Genomic DNA, 16,279 nt, shown 5'->3' on the forward strand with positions numbered 1-16,279 from the left:
TACAATAAATAAATTTATCTCTGACAAATAAGTTTAACAGATTGTTTTATTTAACATTGATGGAATCTTCAACCATTTCAAATAGTATATAGTGTTTCCCACTCCTCTTAGCAATGTCATAAGCAGTTTCATTCTGCATGTTAAGTAAAGAAGCATCCAGCCATCTGTTACATAGCAACAACTGTAACGTCGTAGTTCCACCAACTCCACTAGCTGCAAAGTGCAGGGGCGTCTGTTTGCCATTGGTCTGAGAGTTAATGTTAGCACCATTTTGTAACAGTAAAGATGCAACGTCTGTCTTTCCTATAAAACAGATCATGCAAGAAGTATGATTACACCAGTCAGATAGGTATCTAGTTATCTAAAGTGTACATTGTCTTTATTCTGAAAGTGGCCTCAACGGGCTATTACATGTAGCAAGATGTGTTAATAAGTTAGTTAATTGATTTGTATTTGCATTTTAATTGTTTCTAATTAGCATCCCAATCTAGAACTCCACTCAGTGATGGCAGGTGATATGTGTGTGCTAATATATGGGTGTATTGGCACTGCTGTATCTCTTTACACCATATATATATATATATTTACACCATAGTTGCCACCCATCCCTGTCCCAAGAGTATTTCAACAGAACCCTTCCCATCTCAGTACCAGTTCGCAATGTATATTCAATGCAATATATCCACCCCATCTGCACATGCAGTGTAAAGATTGCCACCCATCCTCTGTCCCATGAGTACCTCCATGGGAACCTTCTGCCTCCCTTGAGTCCTTCCCCGAATAGCGTTGTATATTCAATGCAATATATCCATCCCATCTGCACATGCAGTGTAAAGATTGCCACCCATCCTCTGTCCCACGAGTACCTCCATGGGAATTTTCTGCCTCCCTTGAGTCCTTCCCCAGATAGCGTTGTATATTTAATGCAATATATCCATCCCATCTGCACATGCAGTGTAAAGATTGCCACCCATCCTCTGTCCCACGAGTACCTCCATGGGAATTTTCTGCCTCCCTTGAGTCCTTCCCCGAATAGCGTTGTATATTCAATGCAATATATCCAACCCATCTGCACATGCAGTGTAAAGATTGCCACCCATCCTCTGTCCCACGAGTACCTCCATGGGAATTTTCTGCCTCCCTTGAGTTCTTCCCCGAATAGCGTTGTATATTCAATGCAATATATCCATCCCATCTGCACATGCAGTGAAAAGATTGCCACCCATCCTCTGTCCCACGAGTACCTCCATGGGAATTTTCTGCCTCCCTTGAGTCCTTCCCCGAATAGCGTTGTATATTCAATGCAATATATCCATCCCATCTGCACATGCAGTGTAAAGATTGCCACCCATCCTCTGTCCCACGAGTACCTCCATGGGAATTTTCCGCCTCCCTTGAGTCCTTCCCCAGATAGCGTTGTATATTTAATGCAATATATCCATCCCATCTGCACATGCAGTGTAAAGATTTCCACCCATCCTCTGTCCCACGAGTACCTCCATGGGAATTTTCTGCCTCCCTTGAGTCCTTCCCCAGATAGCGTTGTATATTTAATGCAATATATTCATCCCATCTGCACATGCAGTGTAAAGATTGCCACCCATCCTCTGTCCCACGAGTACCTCCATGGGAATTTTCTGCCTCCCTTGAGTCCTTCCCCGAATAGCGTTGTATATTCAATGCAATATATCCAACCCATCTGCACATGCAGTGTAAAGATTGCCACCCATCCTCTGTCCCACGAGTACCTCCATGGGAGCCTTCTGCCTCCCTTGAGTTCTTCCCCGAATAGCATTGTATATTCAATGCAATATATCCATCCCATCTGCACATGCAGTGAAAAGATTGCCACCCATCCTCTGTCCTACGAGTACCTCCATGGGAATTTTCTGCCTTCCTTGAGTCCTTCCCCAGATAGCGTTGTATATTCAATGCAACATATCCATCCCATCTGCACATGCAGTGTAAAGATTGCTACCCATCCTCTGTACCACAAGGACCTCCACAGGAACCTTCTGCCTGCCTTCAGTCCCTAGCTCCCCAGCTCACGATATATATTCAGTGTAATATATTCGCCCCATCTGCACGCGCAGTGTAAAGGTTGCAACCCATCCTCTGTCCCACAAGTAACTCCATGGGAACCTTCTGCCTCCCTTCAGTCCCTCCCCAGATCACGATATATATTCAGTGTAATATATTCATCCCATCTGCACGCGCATTGTAAAGGTTGCAACCCATTTTCTGTCCCACAAGGACCTCCACAGGAACCTTCTGCCCCCTTTCAGTCGCTCCCCAGCTCACAAAGTATATTCAGTTTAATATATTCACCCTATCCCAGTCCCTCCCCAGTTTGCCATGTATATTCAGTGTAATATATTCACCCCATCTGCACGCGCAGTGTAAAGGTTGCCATCCATCCTCTGTCCTTGCGTCTACATCAGCTCCTCTTTGTAAAAGAACTCTCACCACATTAGCATGTCCGTTATACGAGGCTCTATGAAGTGGCGTGTAGCCATCGCTGTCTTTACAGTTCACAAGTGAGGTTTCTTTGTCTAATATCGACACTACATGATCAACTCTTCCTTTCTCAGACGATTTCAGAAGTAGTTCCGGTTCCGGTGAAGGTTCCTGATCCGGGAATTCTTCCTCAATTTTTAGCAAGCTGCAGGTCGACTGATTAGCTTCGCTATCCTCGTCAGCTGGAACCCTTCCTGCAGGAAGAAAGTCTACATCTTCGTTTTCGGGATTTTTATCTCGAATTTCGCCTTTTCCTGTGTTTTTTGTCTGAACTTCTTCAGATTGAAAGTCTTCTTCACCCTCTTCGCAGGAAGCGTCTATGGACGAAATATTATCTGTCATTATTAGTCTTTCAAGCAGTCGATTTAAACAAAAACTACACTTGTATATATCGTTAAGCAAATGAGGCCAAGAAAATTCGAAACTGTTCTTTTTTTCGTCGCATCTTTCAGGTTTTTCTCAAATGTGCTCGCTGCCATCCGCCATGTTGGAATCGCAAACCTCGTTCCCAGGTCTGTGACCGGGAGTTAAAGGGAAAAGAACGCCTTGCACAACTTTGCATATAATTAGTGATCATTCAAACAAAGGAAATATTCACCTTGTTTTTACTTCAGTTAAATAATTCATGCGGTCAAGAGTAGCAAACAAAAGGGCATGCTGTTGAAAATGTTCTTATTGTATGTTGTAAGTTTTAGTGGATTTTTCCACTTTTGTAAGAGCGAAAATGTTCCTGCTGGCCATCTCCAGCCGCTGGGTTCCCACAGAGCGGCTGAGGGGGAGATAAAGAGCATAGATCATGTACCAACTCCTGAAGTCTTCTTCAAGGAATATGTTATGGCCAATCAACCAGTTATTTTTAAGGGAGCTGCTAGATTATCTTCTGGATTTGAACTGTGGACGGACAGTTACATAAGGTAAAATACTTGTAAGATTAGCTAAGATGTCTAAGATCTTGTGTATAAACTTTGTTTATTTCTCGATTTTCACGTTAAGTAAGCTTACTAGTTGTTGACACTTGTAATTAATATTTAAACTTATCCCCCGCACGCTCACGCCAGGCTTCTCAGTAGGTTTCTAGAGAAGGGGAAATTAAAACTTTCCAAAACAAAGAGTTTATATCTTCAGATGAGTACTAGGCCTGAGATTAGGAAATCTTGAATTTTACAGATAAATTGTAGACAAGTTTTGCTTCGAAGTTTACTAACGTTAAATGGACAAAAGAAAGGCTGGTAATATCATTTATAGTATATCGTTATGAAAATTTGTTTTACCATGTATTAAAATTTAAACTTATATATATAAGGGTTAAAATATTTTGATGTTGCTTACATTTAAACTGAATGTTGTGAGTGCAAGAAACAAAAAAAGCTTAAAAACTCAAGCTGAATACATATATTATTTTTGAACAATGGCTTTTCAGTGAGTTAATGAGACAGTGCTAATAAAAGCCATTTGAATAAAGGGCTAATAATAAAATGTTTTGTTTCCCATTTTGTTTCTGGTTCCCGTTCCCATAGCTCTTTATCAAAGCTCCCATGTGGAAAAGGAAAATAAAAGAATAAGTTGATGTTGTTTTCTCGGAGTTCACTTTTGTTTTATCATGACACACTGATATGCTCTTGAAAATTTTTGAAGTCATCAAATGTTGCTATAGCTTCCAAATGAAATGGTTTAAATTCTGATTTTAAATCCCATAACCCCCTCTAGCGAAATTGGGTTTGTCACCTGTCAGACAAAAAATTAAATAAATAAAAATATGGGATGATAGATTCCCTAAACCTGAAACTTTATATTAACAAGATCTCAAAACATGTTTGGAGGTCTTTACAACAATAATAAATATTTTACATATCAGAGTGTCACTTTATAATGTATAGTTTAGGTGCTTGAGTTAACTATATTCTTATTGAGAGTATGCTTCTTTTCTTAGGGAAAAATATGGAGATGTTATTGTAAGAGTGGATTATGGTAAAAAGGAAAACAGAGCTAGGCCTGCTGATGAGTTAACCCTCACAGAATTCTTGGCAATTTATAATGATTCAGACAGATATCTAGTGGATACTTTACCTGAGCAAATGTGGGACGAGTTTTCCCTTCCAACATGTCTCTTGTGTGGAGGATTTACATCCAGGCTACAAGTAAGAAATTACCTCAGACCCAACCTCCTTGCAAGGATTGTAATTTGTTCCTCTGATCGACGTGTATTTCAGACATACGTCTTGGGAAGGGGGAATAAGGGAGATGGGGGTTATTAATAATTGAGTAGCACTACATACAGCAAATAACTTAGGCTATTTCCAAATGTTGTGCTACTGCCGTGCCAAACTAAATTGAAGAATAAAGTTTGACTTGAAGGTGATAATTTTGTTAAAAGAATCTGGCAGTACAATTTTAATCCCATTTTTTTTACTTGTTAGTTAAAAAATATTATAATCTCAATGAACTGTAAAAAGATTCAAGAGGGAGGGGGGTTGTACGTCGTGGGGATCTCCCCCCCCCCTCTGTCTGCTGATCATTAATTGGTTAGACCCTGCATGTAACACATGTCTGTGTTTTCTGTTCTTAGGATACAGTTATGTGGTTTAGTAGTGGAGGTTCCAAATCATTTCTTCACATGGACACTGTAGACAATATTAACTGTATGATCAGTGGAGTCAAGGAGTGGTTTATAGTGGACCTGGTATGAATCTTATGTACTTAACATGTGTACTGAACTTGTCATACCTGAAATATAAGCTGCATCATAGGCATGCAATGTGTGCAGATGGCACAATGCTTGAAGAGAGCTGTGTAGCTGTAGCTCTATGCATGCATTGCCAGCCTATTGTGATAGTAATGAAGCTGTGTTCACTAAAATTGTGCTGATTCAGGGGTTTGGTTTGTGCCTGCTTCTGTTCTTCTTAGGATACCATGAAGAATGATTCATGAAAATATAAATAGTTTAAAAGAATGTAAAGCAAAAAATGGAAATAATATAAAGGATAACCATGCAAGATACGAATTGTGTCATTTGCGCAAGGTAAACAAAATCTCTAAACATTTTTGTGTCCAACAAGACATAACCAGTTTTATGTTATATTCATAACCTGCTGATCTCATTTACACATGACTCATTAAATGTTAGGAACACAGCAAGTTAATTGACATGGATCATGGTGAGGGTGACTACTGCAGTGCAAATGTTGATAAAGTTGACATGTATAAATATCCAAGTCTGCAAAATCTTCCATGGTGGTCTGCACGTCTGGAAGCTGGTGACTGCATGTTTATTCCTTTTGGGTAAGAAAGGCATGTCATGTGTGCAGAGGTTAAAACCACATAGTGTTTTGCTTAATATATTTCGCTAAGGACCTCATGGTTTATCAGGTTTCTGTAGGCTGACATGAAAGTGACTAAGGGTACTCCCACACGGTAGGATGCTAGTCCATCCCAGGCTCCCCAGTGAGTTTTGAACAATTTTATGAACATAACAATGTAAGGATGCTGGCCAAGCTCAAACACCTGACCTCTTGATTAAGTAAGCTTTGCAGATCACAACAAGCTAAAAAAGTAGGTAATTACGTAACTAATGCTAAGTAACAGTACACTTATATGCAAAGAGATAACTGTTTTTAAAGTCTGCAACATTATTTGACTTCTAGATGGGCTCATCAAGTGACTTCATTGTTTCGAAACATTGCTGTGAACATTTGGTGGACTCCGCTCAGCAGGTTTAACTCAACAGACTGTGAAGGTGAGAAAAGCTGCTTTCTTAATAGTTAAATTATGTTTCTTAAAATAGATCATGTATGCAGTGTAAAGTTATAAGCACTGTGGGAAAATTATACGAGTCACATTATATTTCAGTTTGCCTGTTGGTAGGAAAAACTGGATAGGGACAATAGAGATGACATATTATCTAACTTGTCCCAGTCAGTGCCTTTTAATTTGTTTATCTTGTTTTCTTTTAACAGTAAATGAAGGAAGCATTGATTCATCAAAAGCCAAGCTGAGTAACTTTAAGTTCACAACTGGCGAACAGTTAAGGTTTGTGACAAACAAACATTGAAGAATGTCTCACTGGTCTCTGTAGATTGTTCAAGAGAGTTTTTTTAAATTCAGCAAACATGGGAGGACACAGTTATAATGTCTCTGGATATATGCCATCATTTGAGCTCTAACACTTCTGTGCCTTCTGAGGACGTCATTTACCTGTCCACCTTATTCAACTTACTGTGAATAATATTATCTAGCTCTATGCACGCATTGCGAGCCTACGAGGCTATTGCGGATATTAAGAAATTAACTGATCTGTGTCATATCACTGAGTACCAGTTACAACAAACAGTGGATTTACAGTCAATATTTATTATTTTTCCTCGTTTTCACAATTTCACTGATTGTATCAGTGTTGAACTGCCGTGTTAATACAGTGGGTACATGTATATATGTGTGTGCGTTGTAGGTTCATGGCTCTCAAAGTGATCAAGGAACATGACGGATCAGTGTCATTTGATGTCATCAATCCTTTAATTGTGGTAAGAGAATTATCTTCTGATAACTCGGTTATGCGAATGCTCTTTTCTGCTAACCATTATAATAAAAACGCTTAAAATGCTTTTTTGAGTTTTCAGAGCTCAGTACACTTTGTAAAGGGTTTTATGTTTTGTGCTTCAATATCTTGCTTTTTTAATTCCTTTAGGGAGAGCACACTGGAGAAAGACTCATTACTAAAGAGGTAAACAGATATGTGCTTTTTTATACTATTTCTACTAAACAAGTTACCTTAAGATTACTATTGTTAGCGGCTACTAATAGCAAGTTGGACGAAAATCGCAAAATTGAAGACTCGCTAAAATTTGTTTCGGTCAAATTTAAATAAAAAAAAAAATGCCGGACCCATTTTTCTGACATTTTTAATTAACTCTGTGCTTGTTGGCAATGCAAATGTTCGTTAAATTTTAAGTGAGTTTATTCCTTTATTGAACATGTATTTCCATCTTAGGTATAAATATATTTAAAACTTGTTTACACGAAACCGCTTTTTTAAATTTTCGGAAAATCGCGAAATCTTACTCAGAAAAAAAATCGCTAAAATTAGTAACCGCTAACAATAAAAAATGGAAATGGCAGTGGAAATGGAAAATGAAAATGGCAGTGGAAAAAGCAAAACCACTTCTAGTGTTCGCTGAATGTTATCCTGGACGAAAATTGGTTTTGCAAAACATTTCCAATTAAAATCTTCTTAGATAACCGAAGCCTCAGGAGTTCTTTTTCCGTTTTTTGTTTCACATCTTTGAAAAGTACAATCTTTTGCAGCATAAAGTAAAACTTCTCCTGTGTTGTGAGCGAGGTTCTTATCTTCTCTTTTAACAATCAGCAGCGAGCGCTCTTTGGATTTAGTAAAAAAACTCGGAAGCTATGGGATAAGAAGCGTATAAAATGACACTTGATTTTTTTTCTGACTTTTGATGCGTTTTGTTTTACACAGCGGTTTGTGTTGCTTGATAAAGACCAGGATGGTCACCTGACAGAGGATGACGTCATGTCCGTTACCGCTGACGTAGTAGATGAAGCTTTTGGGCAGACACCACCAGGCGAGGTAGGGAACATAGAATGAGACTGGAAATCCGATGAGGACTCGAAAACCTCTGGAATTTTACTCCAAATTTTACTCGGGAACTGCAAATCAGGAAACCACGATCTATGGCACACGGATTAGCCACATGTAGGACTTATCTGAAAGGTGGATTTGATTGTAAGAGTTTGAGTGTGACTGTTAAGAAAAGGCGACATAGGCGACATAGATCAAGCTAGCCCCTGATGATTATGTATTTGTTTTGCAGGTAAATTACATAGGAAAGTCTCGGCGTCGAGATGACCGAGTCACTGCTCTGTTACAGTCGATTGGAGAACAGCCGCCACATGTTGAGGAATTCCTCTTGAGAGAGGACAAAAACTTGGAGGATTTCCAGATTTTCCTGGAAAAATACTCCGAGCAACTAGACGAGGCAGTGAGAGATTTTATAGAAGAAAGACGTAATGAGGTGAATAAGAGTCCAGAGACGGAGACACAAAATGAACACCAGGAATTATAATTGTATTAAATTTATACCTGTATTTAATAATTATAGTAATAACTTTCCTGTGATACAATGCATGCGTAAAGAGATAAGAAATAAACATTAAATTAATTTAAGGAGCTGTATGATTTTTTGTTTCTTGTGCGCATAGCGTTTGGGATTTTAGAAATAAGTTTCTGTCTAGTTAGCCAATATTTTTAAAAATCTTTCATTTCATCAGCGTTTAAAAGAATAACGGACTTGTTTCCAGGTTTTAAAGGTAAAACTCTTACAACAGAAGAAAATCATAACCTGGCCATTTCTTGTCTTTTTTAAAAGTAATTACTGTTCTGGCCTTCGAGGTTTTGATCAGTCTGGAGAGAATTTCGTGCACGTTAGTGTGCTATAAGCCCTTTAGGCGCGTCCCTAGTATTTGGGTGTTAGCTTTTCAACGCAAGAACTTATCTTCATTAGTTTCATCCGGCACTGGAAATATTTTATAGCAGTACGCAACGGTAGCACACAATAATAACAGTCTGTATGCGCAGGCTAGGTATAAAATGAAACATAATTTTACTGTATTCTGTGCACTTTCTGTAACAGAAGGAAGTTTCCTCGGGATACTCCACGACAGTTGAGGGTACGGACTTCATTTACGTAACGTTGCAAAGGAGGGACTCGCTAAAATAAGCTTTAAAGGCAAGAGTGCTACCAAGCAATCTATACCCAAGTCTCTCTCGCGTGCGTTTCCAGTTTTTGAGCGATGTCTTTGACAAATAGCTCAACCATATTATCATAAGACTTGCTCATTGTTTCTTTCCTTGGTATTGCTTTGCCATTCATTTCTTTGCCTTCCTTGGCGATGATTTTGTTCACGGTTTCGTTGCTTATTCTTGTGACAGTGTTGTTAAATGTTGCCAGGTTTGAGCTGCTTCGCCGACTCCGGACGCCATCCTCTTCAGAAATGTCTCTTTTTCTGCGGCAAATTTTCTTGAACTCATCTCGCATGCCCTTATCAAATGCTGAGTAAATGGCAGGGTTAACAGAACTGTTGGAAGCAGCGAACATTAAGCCTAAATGAATCAGCCATACAGGCGAGGGCTTGCGGAAGAATAATTTGAATGTGGTGGCGATGGTGTATGGCAGCCAGCAGAACGCAAACATACCAACTACTACTAAGACAGTCCGCAATATGGCGCTCTGTTGCTTTTGACGAGTATTCTGATTGTCTTGATCTACAGTGCTCTGGGATCGGTTCTTCATAAACCTACTGCTTAATTTTGAGCGATAATAAATTATACCATAGACGACTATCATTGATAACACTGGGATAGCAAACGCAAATCCTGCTAAACCCATGGAGAACAAGGTGTTTTTGAGCCCCTCCGCTGCCCAGTTAGGCTTGCAGGAATTTGTGACTTCATCTTTGATTATCTCTCCCCAGCCCACTAAGGGAGCCGCGGCCCAGAATATGGAGTGGAGCCAGGCGAAAATAATGAGCCACATTGTCCACTTCTGCGTAAATGTTTCTTTGGCTCTGTAGTGAAAGGGCTTAGACACGGCGTTTAAACGATCCAAGCTAATGAGAAACAACGTCATGATGGACACATTGAGCGAGAGTGAAATCACTGTGGAAAAAGCCCTGCACAGGGCATCCCCCATGTTCCACTGCTGGCGACATGCCACTATCAAAAGCACAGGGGCGCAAAATATTCCTGGGGAGAGATCCGGAGAAAATACGTTAACACAAATATCACTTCTAATTGTAAATTGTTTTTGTATGGAAGTATGAGATCGTCGCATGCCCAATAAATGTCCTCGACTGTTCCCAGAGTCTTCCTGCCACTAACCAATAGGAACTAAGGACTCAGAGCAGCATTAGAAAAGAGATTGCATCCACGATAAAGATACGGAGAAATCCTAGTTCTTCCAAGATTTTAATGTTTTACATTGTTCAGTTTCTAATACCCATTTGACGCCACGAGAACGAAACCGGAAAAAAAAATAAGCTGATGGAAAGAAGAAAACAGAACAATGAACAGCTCTTGATTTGTTTTTCAAGTACTGAAATTTTCTCGTAAAGGAGTATAAATTTTTTGGTAATGCTTCGTTTGTCATATTTTTGGTCATCTTTTGAGAAAAAAAAGATCCAGAGACAACCAACAGTCAAACCATCGCTTAAAGGAGCTACGTAACGGGGATTTGGCAGATTTTTGGTCTAAACTGTTGTGAAATTAGTGGTAGGCAACTTTACCCATGTAAAATATTATCTTTGAACATCTAAAAAAAGATATAACCTAAAACTGCGTTGATAGAAATCAAGCTTAGCTACGGCTATAACTATCGATTTTTTTGAAGACGCGCAGAAACAACTTAAGTTGCAAATTGCAATCCATTTCCATCCTAGCCATCCGCAGGCAGACGCTCGTTAACAGTTTCAGTGCTCTAATATAGCAATTTGTAATAACAATAAACCATCATTTTTAGGAGATAATCTAATTGGCGCGTGTCGCGTGTCGCGGGTAAAATGTCGCGGGTAGACAAAATTGTCGCGGGTAAAATGTCGCGGGTACAAAAAATTGTCGCGGGTCCGAAAAAAGTTATATTTTTTGTTTTATAGTTTTTCTTAAGTTCAATACCTCATTAAAGATAATAGAATAACGATAACAAGTGATTGAAAGTAGGTACAGACGAAAAATTTAACTTTACTTTTGCTTTCTAGTTTTTGAACAGGATATACTACACCAACGTTCAAGATAATAAAACAATAATACAATAGCAATGACTTGTTGACATTGTGTATGTATCGTAATTTGGTTTCCCATCGCCACTTTTATAACTTTTTTTTGACGAAAGACTTTCAAAAATTTCTGTCAAACTTTAACAAAGTTACACAACGAAAAGCGAAAGTGGTGCGGGATTTCTGCGTTTGACTGCTGTGAATCGCCTTCAACATACGTCACTCCTCCACTTTGCGACAGATTTTATTGATACGTTTCCGTGTCGAAAAGTTCAATTATTAGAACGCTGTTCGCTCGCGTTTACAGCTCTATACTTCGTGGTACAAGTTCTATATTTCGTGGTACCGTTTAGACTTTTTTTTACTTTGATCACCCGACTCAAGAATCTCTCAGTGGAATTATTTCGAAAAGGCGAAGCCGGAGACAATCTTTCTTCAACCACGCGGAGTTGGCACTGTCTGGAATCCTTTCCATAACCTTGTTGTATACAACACCTGTCTGCTACTTCTACTAAGTCTAAGTTTTAACGATATCTGGAGGTGATAGCTTTCAAAGGTAAGCGGTCTTCGCGTTTTAAATTAAAATTTTTTTTAGAAAATAAAGATTTCTTTGTAGAAAGTGCGCCGTAAGAATTTTCATTCACGAGTTGCAAGCCTTTGGAAACGAACCGAACTAACGAGCGCAGCAAAACGAGTGCGTTTTCCAAAGTTTTGCAACAGTTAATAATAATCCGTACAAAGCTCCTTCTACTTGTATTTTGTTTATTACAAATATAACGAAAATTCAACCATTGTAACTTTGTTTACGCGATTTTTCCAGTTTATTAAGCTTAACTTTGACACGGCTGTACGCAGCGCGTCGAAAAAACAAAGCTGCAAAGGTGCACATTGCTTCGCTTAAAATTACACACACACACATACATACATGCTACCGACAACCTCTACTAGACAAAAAAAGTATGGAATAAATACCCTGTGTTACTTTTTGAAAGCATAAGTATTGGTATAGCCTCGAGAAAAATGGCTTTAATCGAATCAACTAAATTCGCTGGTGAATTCGAGAAAACAGTTGAGATGATACCGGTTCCCACTAGCGACGTACATGTAACTTTTTGCAAGCACAAGTATTTATTCCATTTCAGGAAGCAAATACATTTTTGTCTAACTTTTGAGATATTGCTGTTGGTGCTATAGTTAACGTCAATTTATCATTTATAACGTTCAACTATTTTTGGAAAAACAGAAAAGAAAATAACATTAGAGTAGTATACTGTTCGAAAATTGTCCATGGAAAACTAGAGGTCACTAGAAAACTAAAGTAAAGTTTAATTTACATTGAAGTACTTGTTATTGTTATTCTATTATCTTTAATGAGGTATTGAACTTAAGAAAAACTATAAAACAAACAAATTTACCTTTTTTTCGGACCCGCGACAATTTTTTGTACCCGCGACATTTTTGTCTACCCGCGACATTTTACCCGCGACCCGCGACTTTTACCCGCGACACGCGACACGCGCCAATTAGATTATCTCCATTTTTAGGTCTCCTGCGTCACAAATATAAATTTTGTTCGTTCAAAAATCTGTTAAAATCCGTGACATAGACTAGGGCTTTCCACAAGTTGCTCGGCAACTTTTTGGCAACTTTTCATGTTTCGAGCAACTTTTTCCCCTTCGAGCAACTTTTTCCCTCTCGAGCAACTTGTTGCATTTTGAGCAATTTCCAGACCGAAGATCTCCGAAGATTATCCGAGTGTTGCTCAAAGGCCATACGAACGTTTCCGAAGATTTACGAAGTTTGACGAAGGTTTTCGAGAAACGTCTGAAGACGTTTCAACTTTCGGCTCATTCTGCACTAAAACATTACAAAACTCCTCGGCAAACATGAAATCATCATTTTACAAGTTTTCCCCTTGATATGTTTTTTAGAGACTTCTTTTGCTGTAAAATTGCATAAAACTGCTTAGAAATATATTTTTTGTTTAGAAATTTAACAATCAAAGGAAAATTAGCATATATTTAAAGAAATTATCTTGATTAGAAGCAGCGCTTTGGATTTTTTTGAGCAACTTTCGAGCAACTTTTATTACCAGAAGCAACTTTTTTGGATTTTTGGAGCAACTTTTGAGCAACTTTTTGAGAAATTACGGGCAACTTTTTGGGAAATCTCGAGCAACTTGTGGAAAGCCCTAACATAGACCCTTCCCATATCTTTACAATCCTAGCTTCTTTATGATTTACTGTTACCTCTATGGCTTTTCTCTATCGTAGAAAAGTATTATTTTAAGGTTTAGTCTTGTTTTGATTTTTTTTACGTCACAGAAAGAGATGATTCAGGGTAGCGTGACATACACTTTTTGCTCCGAACGTGATATTGTGACGTCACCAACCAATTAATCCGGATACGATCATGGCACTACAATATGTAGATTGCAACAGATTAGAAAACGCACGCGTTTAAAAAATGACAGACGCCTACTCAGAATAAAGTTTCATTAAACGAGTATTTTCGAAGAGTTTCTAGTTGACTGAAAAATTTTTCTATTTCTTGAGTAAAGAAAGAGAAACAGTTCTGAATAGTGCATCAATAATCAAAGAAACAGAATTCTTGGACATGTCACCGTAAGAAGCAATTGACCTGTTCATTAAGTTGGATAAGTGATCACGAATTTTGAGTTGAGAGTCAAAATTTAACGAATGAATTAGTTTTTGCGGTGTTTATTCATATTAGCCAGCTTCCTGTTTTGAATCGCAAATTGATTTATTTTCCGTGTAAAAGCGGGACGCTGCAAGTTTCAGCGACAAAAGCATTGTTTGAGAAGTTGGAAAGCAAATAATAAGTCCACAATGTTTGCGTTGCAAAAAAAAAAAAACTTTAAATCGATTGTCAGAGCACAGGTCACGAAATTCCATTCAGCCAAAGCCGATATGGACAAAGGGTATGACACCTTGAGATAACTGTTTATGTTTCGTTCTTTGGGTAAACGTTTAAAAAGTGTAATATATTACAATAGCGGTGCATGAAGGTTCTGACAAATTTTAACGTCGTGAGTTGCATTTCAAAGTTAAAGCTAGATGTATATAATCAAAATATTTTCCTTTTTCAACGTGCTAATCACATTAAAATAAAGTGATACAAGTATTAAAGAAATTTATCCCGATTTTTCAAAGTGATCCGCTAGGTTCATTTACATGATCAAGTAAACAAGTGATTTTACAGTCAAGCATAACACAATCGTTATGAAGTTGTCGGTTGGTCCGATATCTGATAAACTATGCTGAGCATCTTGGTGATTATATTAACTTACTATTTAATAATTATAATATGTGTTTCATTAACCCGCGCTCGATACATTTATGTAATTTGAAGAACATATATCTTAAATACCATATATTTGACAAAGTATGTTGTTACCGTTTCTATTAATGTTTGTACTAACCTACAAGTAGATCACCCAAAGCAAGGCTTCCATAAAACTTAAACGTGGAAGAATTGTGTCGCTTTTTCATCAGCACACAAACCAACACCAACCCATTACCGATGACAGTCACCAAACTTAACCACGTCCAAAAGATGATTTGAAACGCTTGCCACCCTTTCGACAAATCGTCGTTTACTTCGCCGGTTTTTTCTGGTCCCGTAAAATTGTTCGTGTCATTCGCCATGGTTGACCTAAAGTCTTCGCTCTTGTAAGGTGATAAACATACAACTAGACAAGAGACATGATGTTCTTAGATAAGTGATTGTAATGCGAAATTCAATACATATGTAGATATTTATACACGGCGGAAATATTTCAAATAATGGTGATGATTGACGCGTGACGTCATACGTGACACTTGCGCGCTTATTGTTGCAGTGAAATTGCAAAACAAAAATTAATCGCTCGTTAAATTGATTTATTGTCGAACGAAGGCGCCATTCTCCAGGTTGTGAAGATTAATTTATTATTTCTTTTTTTTAAATTAGAGAGCCCCTGATTTTTTTTTTGAAAAAGAAAAGTACGCTAAATGAGTTTCACTTGAGCAACTAAAAATCAATTAGTGGGCTTCTCCAAGGCTTCTCCGGAAGGAAAAATGTAAACATAGCACAAGCTTGTTGAAAGTTGTTAGTAACCTCCCTACTGGTTTATATCAATATTATGACTCGTTTATTAAATCTTTGCACGTGTTCGTGGGCATTTCATTCAGTTCTCCGATCCGGTCAAATATTGCTATCATTACGTGAACAGCGTGAACTGCATTTTGTACATTTCATTCATTCTGGTGTCATATATCAACACGTACAAAATATTACAACGACGCAAATTCGTGATTTTCCTCAAATTCTTTTTTATTTATTTCACTTGCCACGTCTTTTGTTCAAAGTATAAAAGGGAGGTACTGCTGTTATCAGTTTGATTCTGTTTTTAGTTACTGCATTCTTTCCATCATTCACTGTTTTATTAAATTTCTGCACTTTTGAATTTTTTGTAATATTAGACTAAAGAATGTCCACTCACGGCCATGAGTTTAGTCTGACTCTATGTCACGAATGTTTTTATTTTTTATTTTTTATGTTTTGAAGATCAGTCTACCTACAACTTAGGAAACTGAAGATATAAATGTTTATATACATTGTCATTAGTTTTCCGGCCGGATCCGTTCATATATATTTATCTAAAAAATAAAAAATAAAACGATCACTGATTTAATTAATTATAAGATTTTTTTTTCACCGAGAGACTTCTTAGGCAACACAAAAATATACCAAACAAGCTGTAAGCGAAGCCTTCTGAAATAAATTCAATATGGTGCCCCGTCACTGTTTTGAAAGATTTCTTCGTATTTTATATGACCTGCAGGAGCCTGATATGACATGAATAGCGCGGCCAAATTGCGGTTATAAAAGGGTTTATGTGAAAAAAAAAATATAACACGAATTTAAATACGAAACGCGAATTTAAATACATTTCATAATATAATAATCCAGCCTGAGA

The 16,279-nt window shown here is 37.9% G+C and overlaps 3 protein-coding genes across 3 annotated transcripts; 1 reads left to right on the plus strand and 2 right to left on the minus strand.

The window, feature by feature from the left end:
- Positions 1–28: 28 nt before the first annotated feature.
- On the minus strand, positions 29–3,020 carry LOC144657815 (ankyrin repeat domain-containing protein 49-like). The gene is made up of 2 exons (XM_078518180.1): positions 2,382–3,020; positions 29–303 (listed from the first exon to the last, which is right to left on the minus strand). The coding sequence occupies exons 1-2, from the start codon at positions 2,857–2,859 to the stop codon at positions 47–49; spliced, it is 735 nt and encodes a 244-aa protein (XP_078374306.1). The 5' UTR covers positions 2,860–3,020; the 3' UTR covers positions 29–46.
- On the plus strand, positions 3,014–8,695 carry LOC144657813 (bifunctional peptidase and arginyl-hydroxylase JMJD5-like). The gene is made up of 10 exons (XM_078518178.1): positions 3,014–3,431; positions 4,448–4,655; positions 5,084–5,197; positions 5,642–5,796; positions 6,159–6,250; positions 6,471–6,543; positions 6,962–7,034; positions 7,199–7,234; positions 7,988–8,098; positions 8,343–8,695. Exons 1-10 carry the CDS (start codon positions 3,172–3,174, stop codon positions 8,592–8,594), a joined length of 1,374 nt encoding a protein of 457 aa, XP_078374304.1. The 5' UTR covers positions 3,014–3,171; the 3' UTR covers positions 8,595–8,695.
- Positions 8,696–8,844: 149 nt separating this feature from the next.
- LOC144657814 (adenosine receptor A3-like) lies at positions 8,845–15,063 on the minus strand. The gene is made up of 2 exons (XM_078518179.1): positions 14,741–15,063; positions 8,845–10,273 (listed from the first exon to the last, which is right to left on the minus strand). Exons 1-2 carry the CDS (start codon positions 14,964–14,966, stop codon positions 9,279–9,281), a joined length of 1,221 nt encoding a protein of 406 aa, XP_078374305.1. The 5' UTR covers positions 14,967–15,063; the 3' UTR covers positions 8,845–9,278.
- Positions 15,064–16,279: the final 1,216 nt, after the last annotated feature.

Source organism: Oculina patagonica, chromosome 6 (genome assembly GCF_052425735.1).
Source record: "Oculina patagonica isolate OP01 chromosome 6, crgOcupat, whole genome shotgun sequence".
Lineage (NCBI taxonomy): Eukaryota > Metazoa > Cnidaria > Anthozoa > Scleractinia > Oculinidae > Oculina > Oculina patagonica.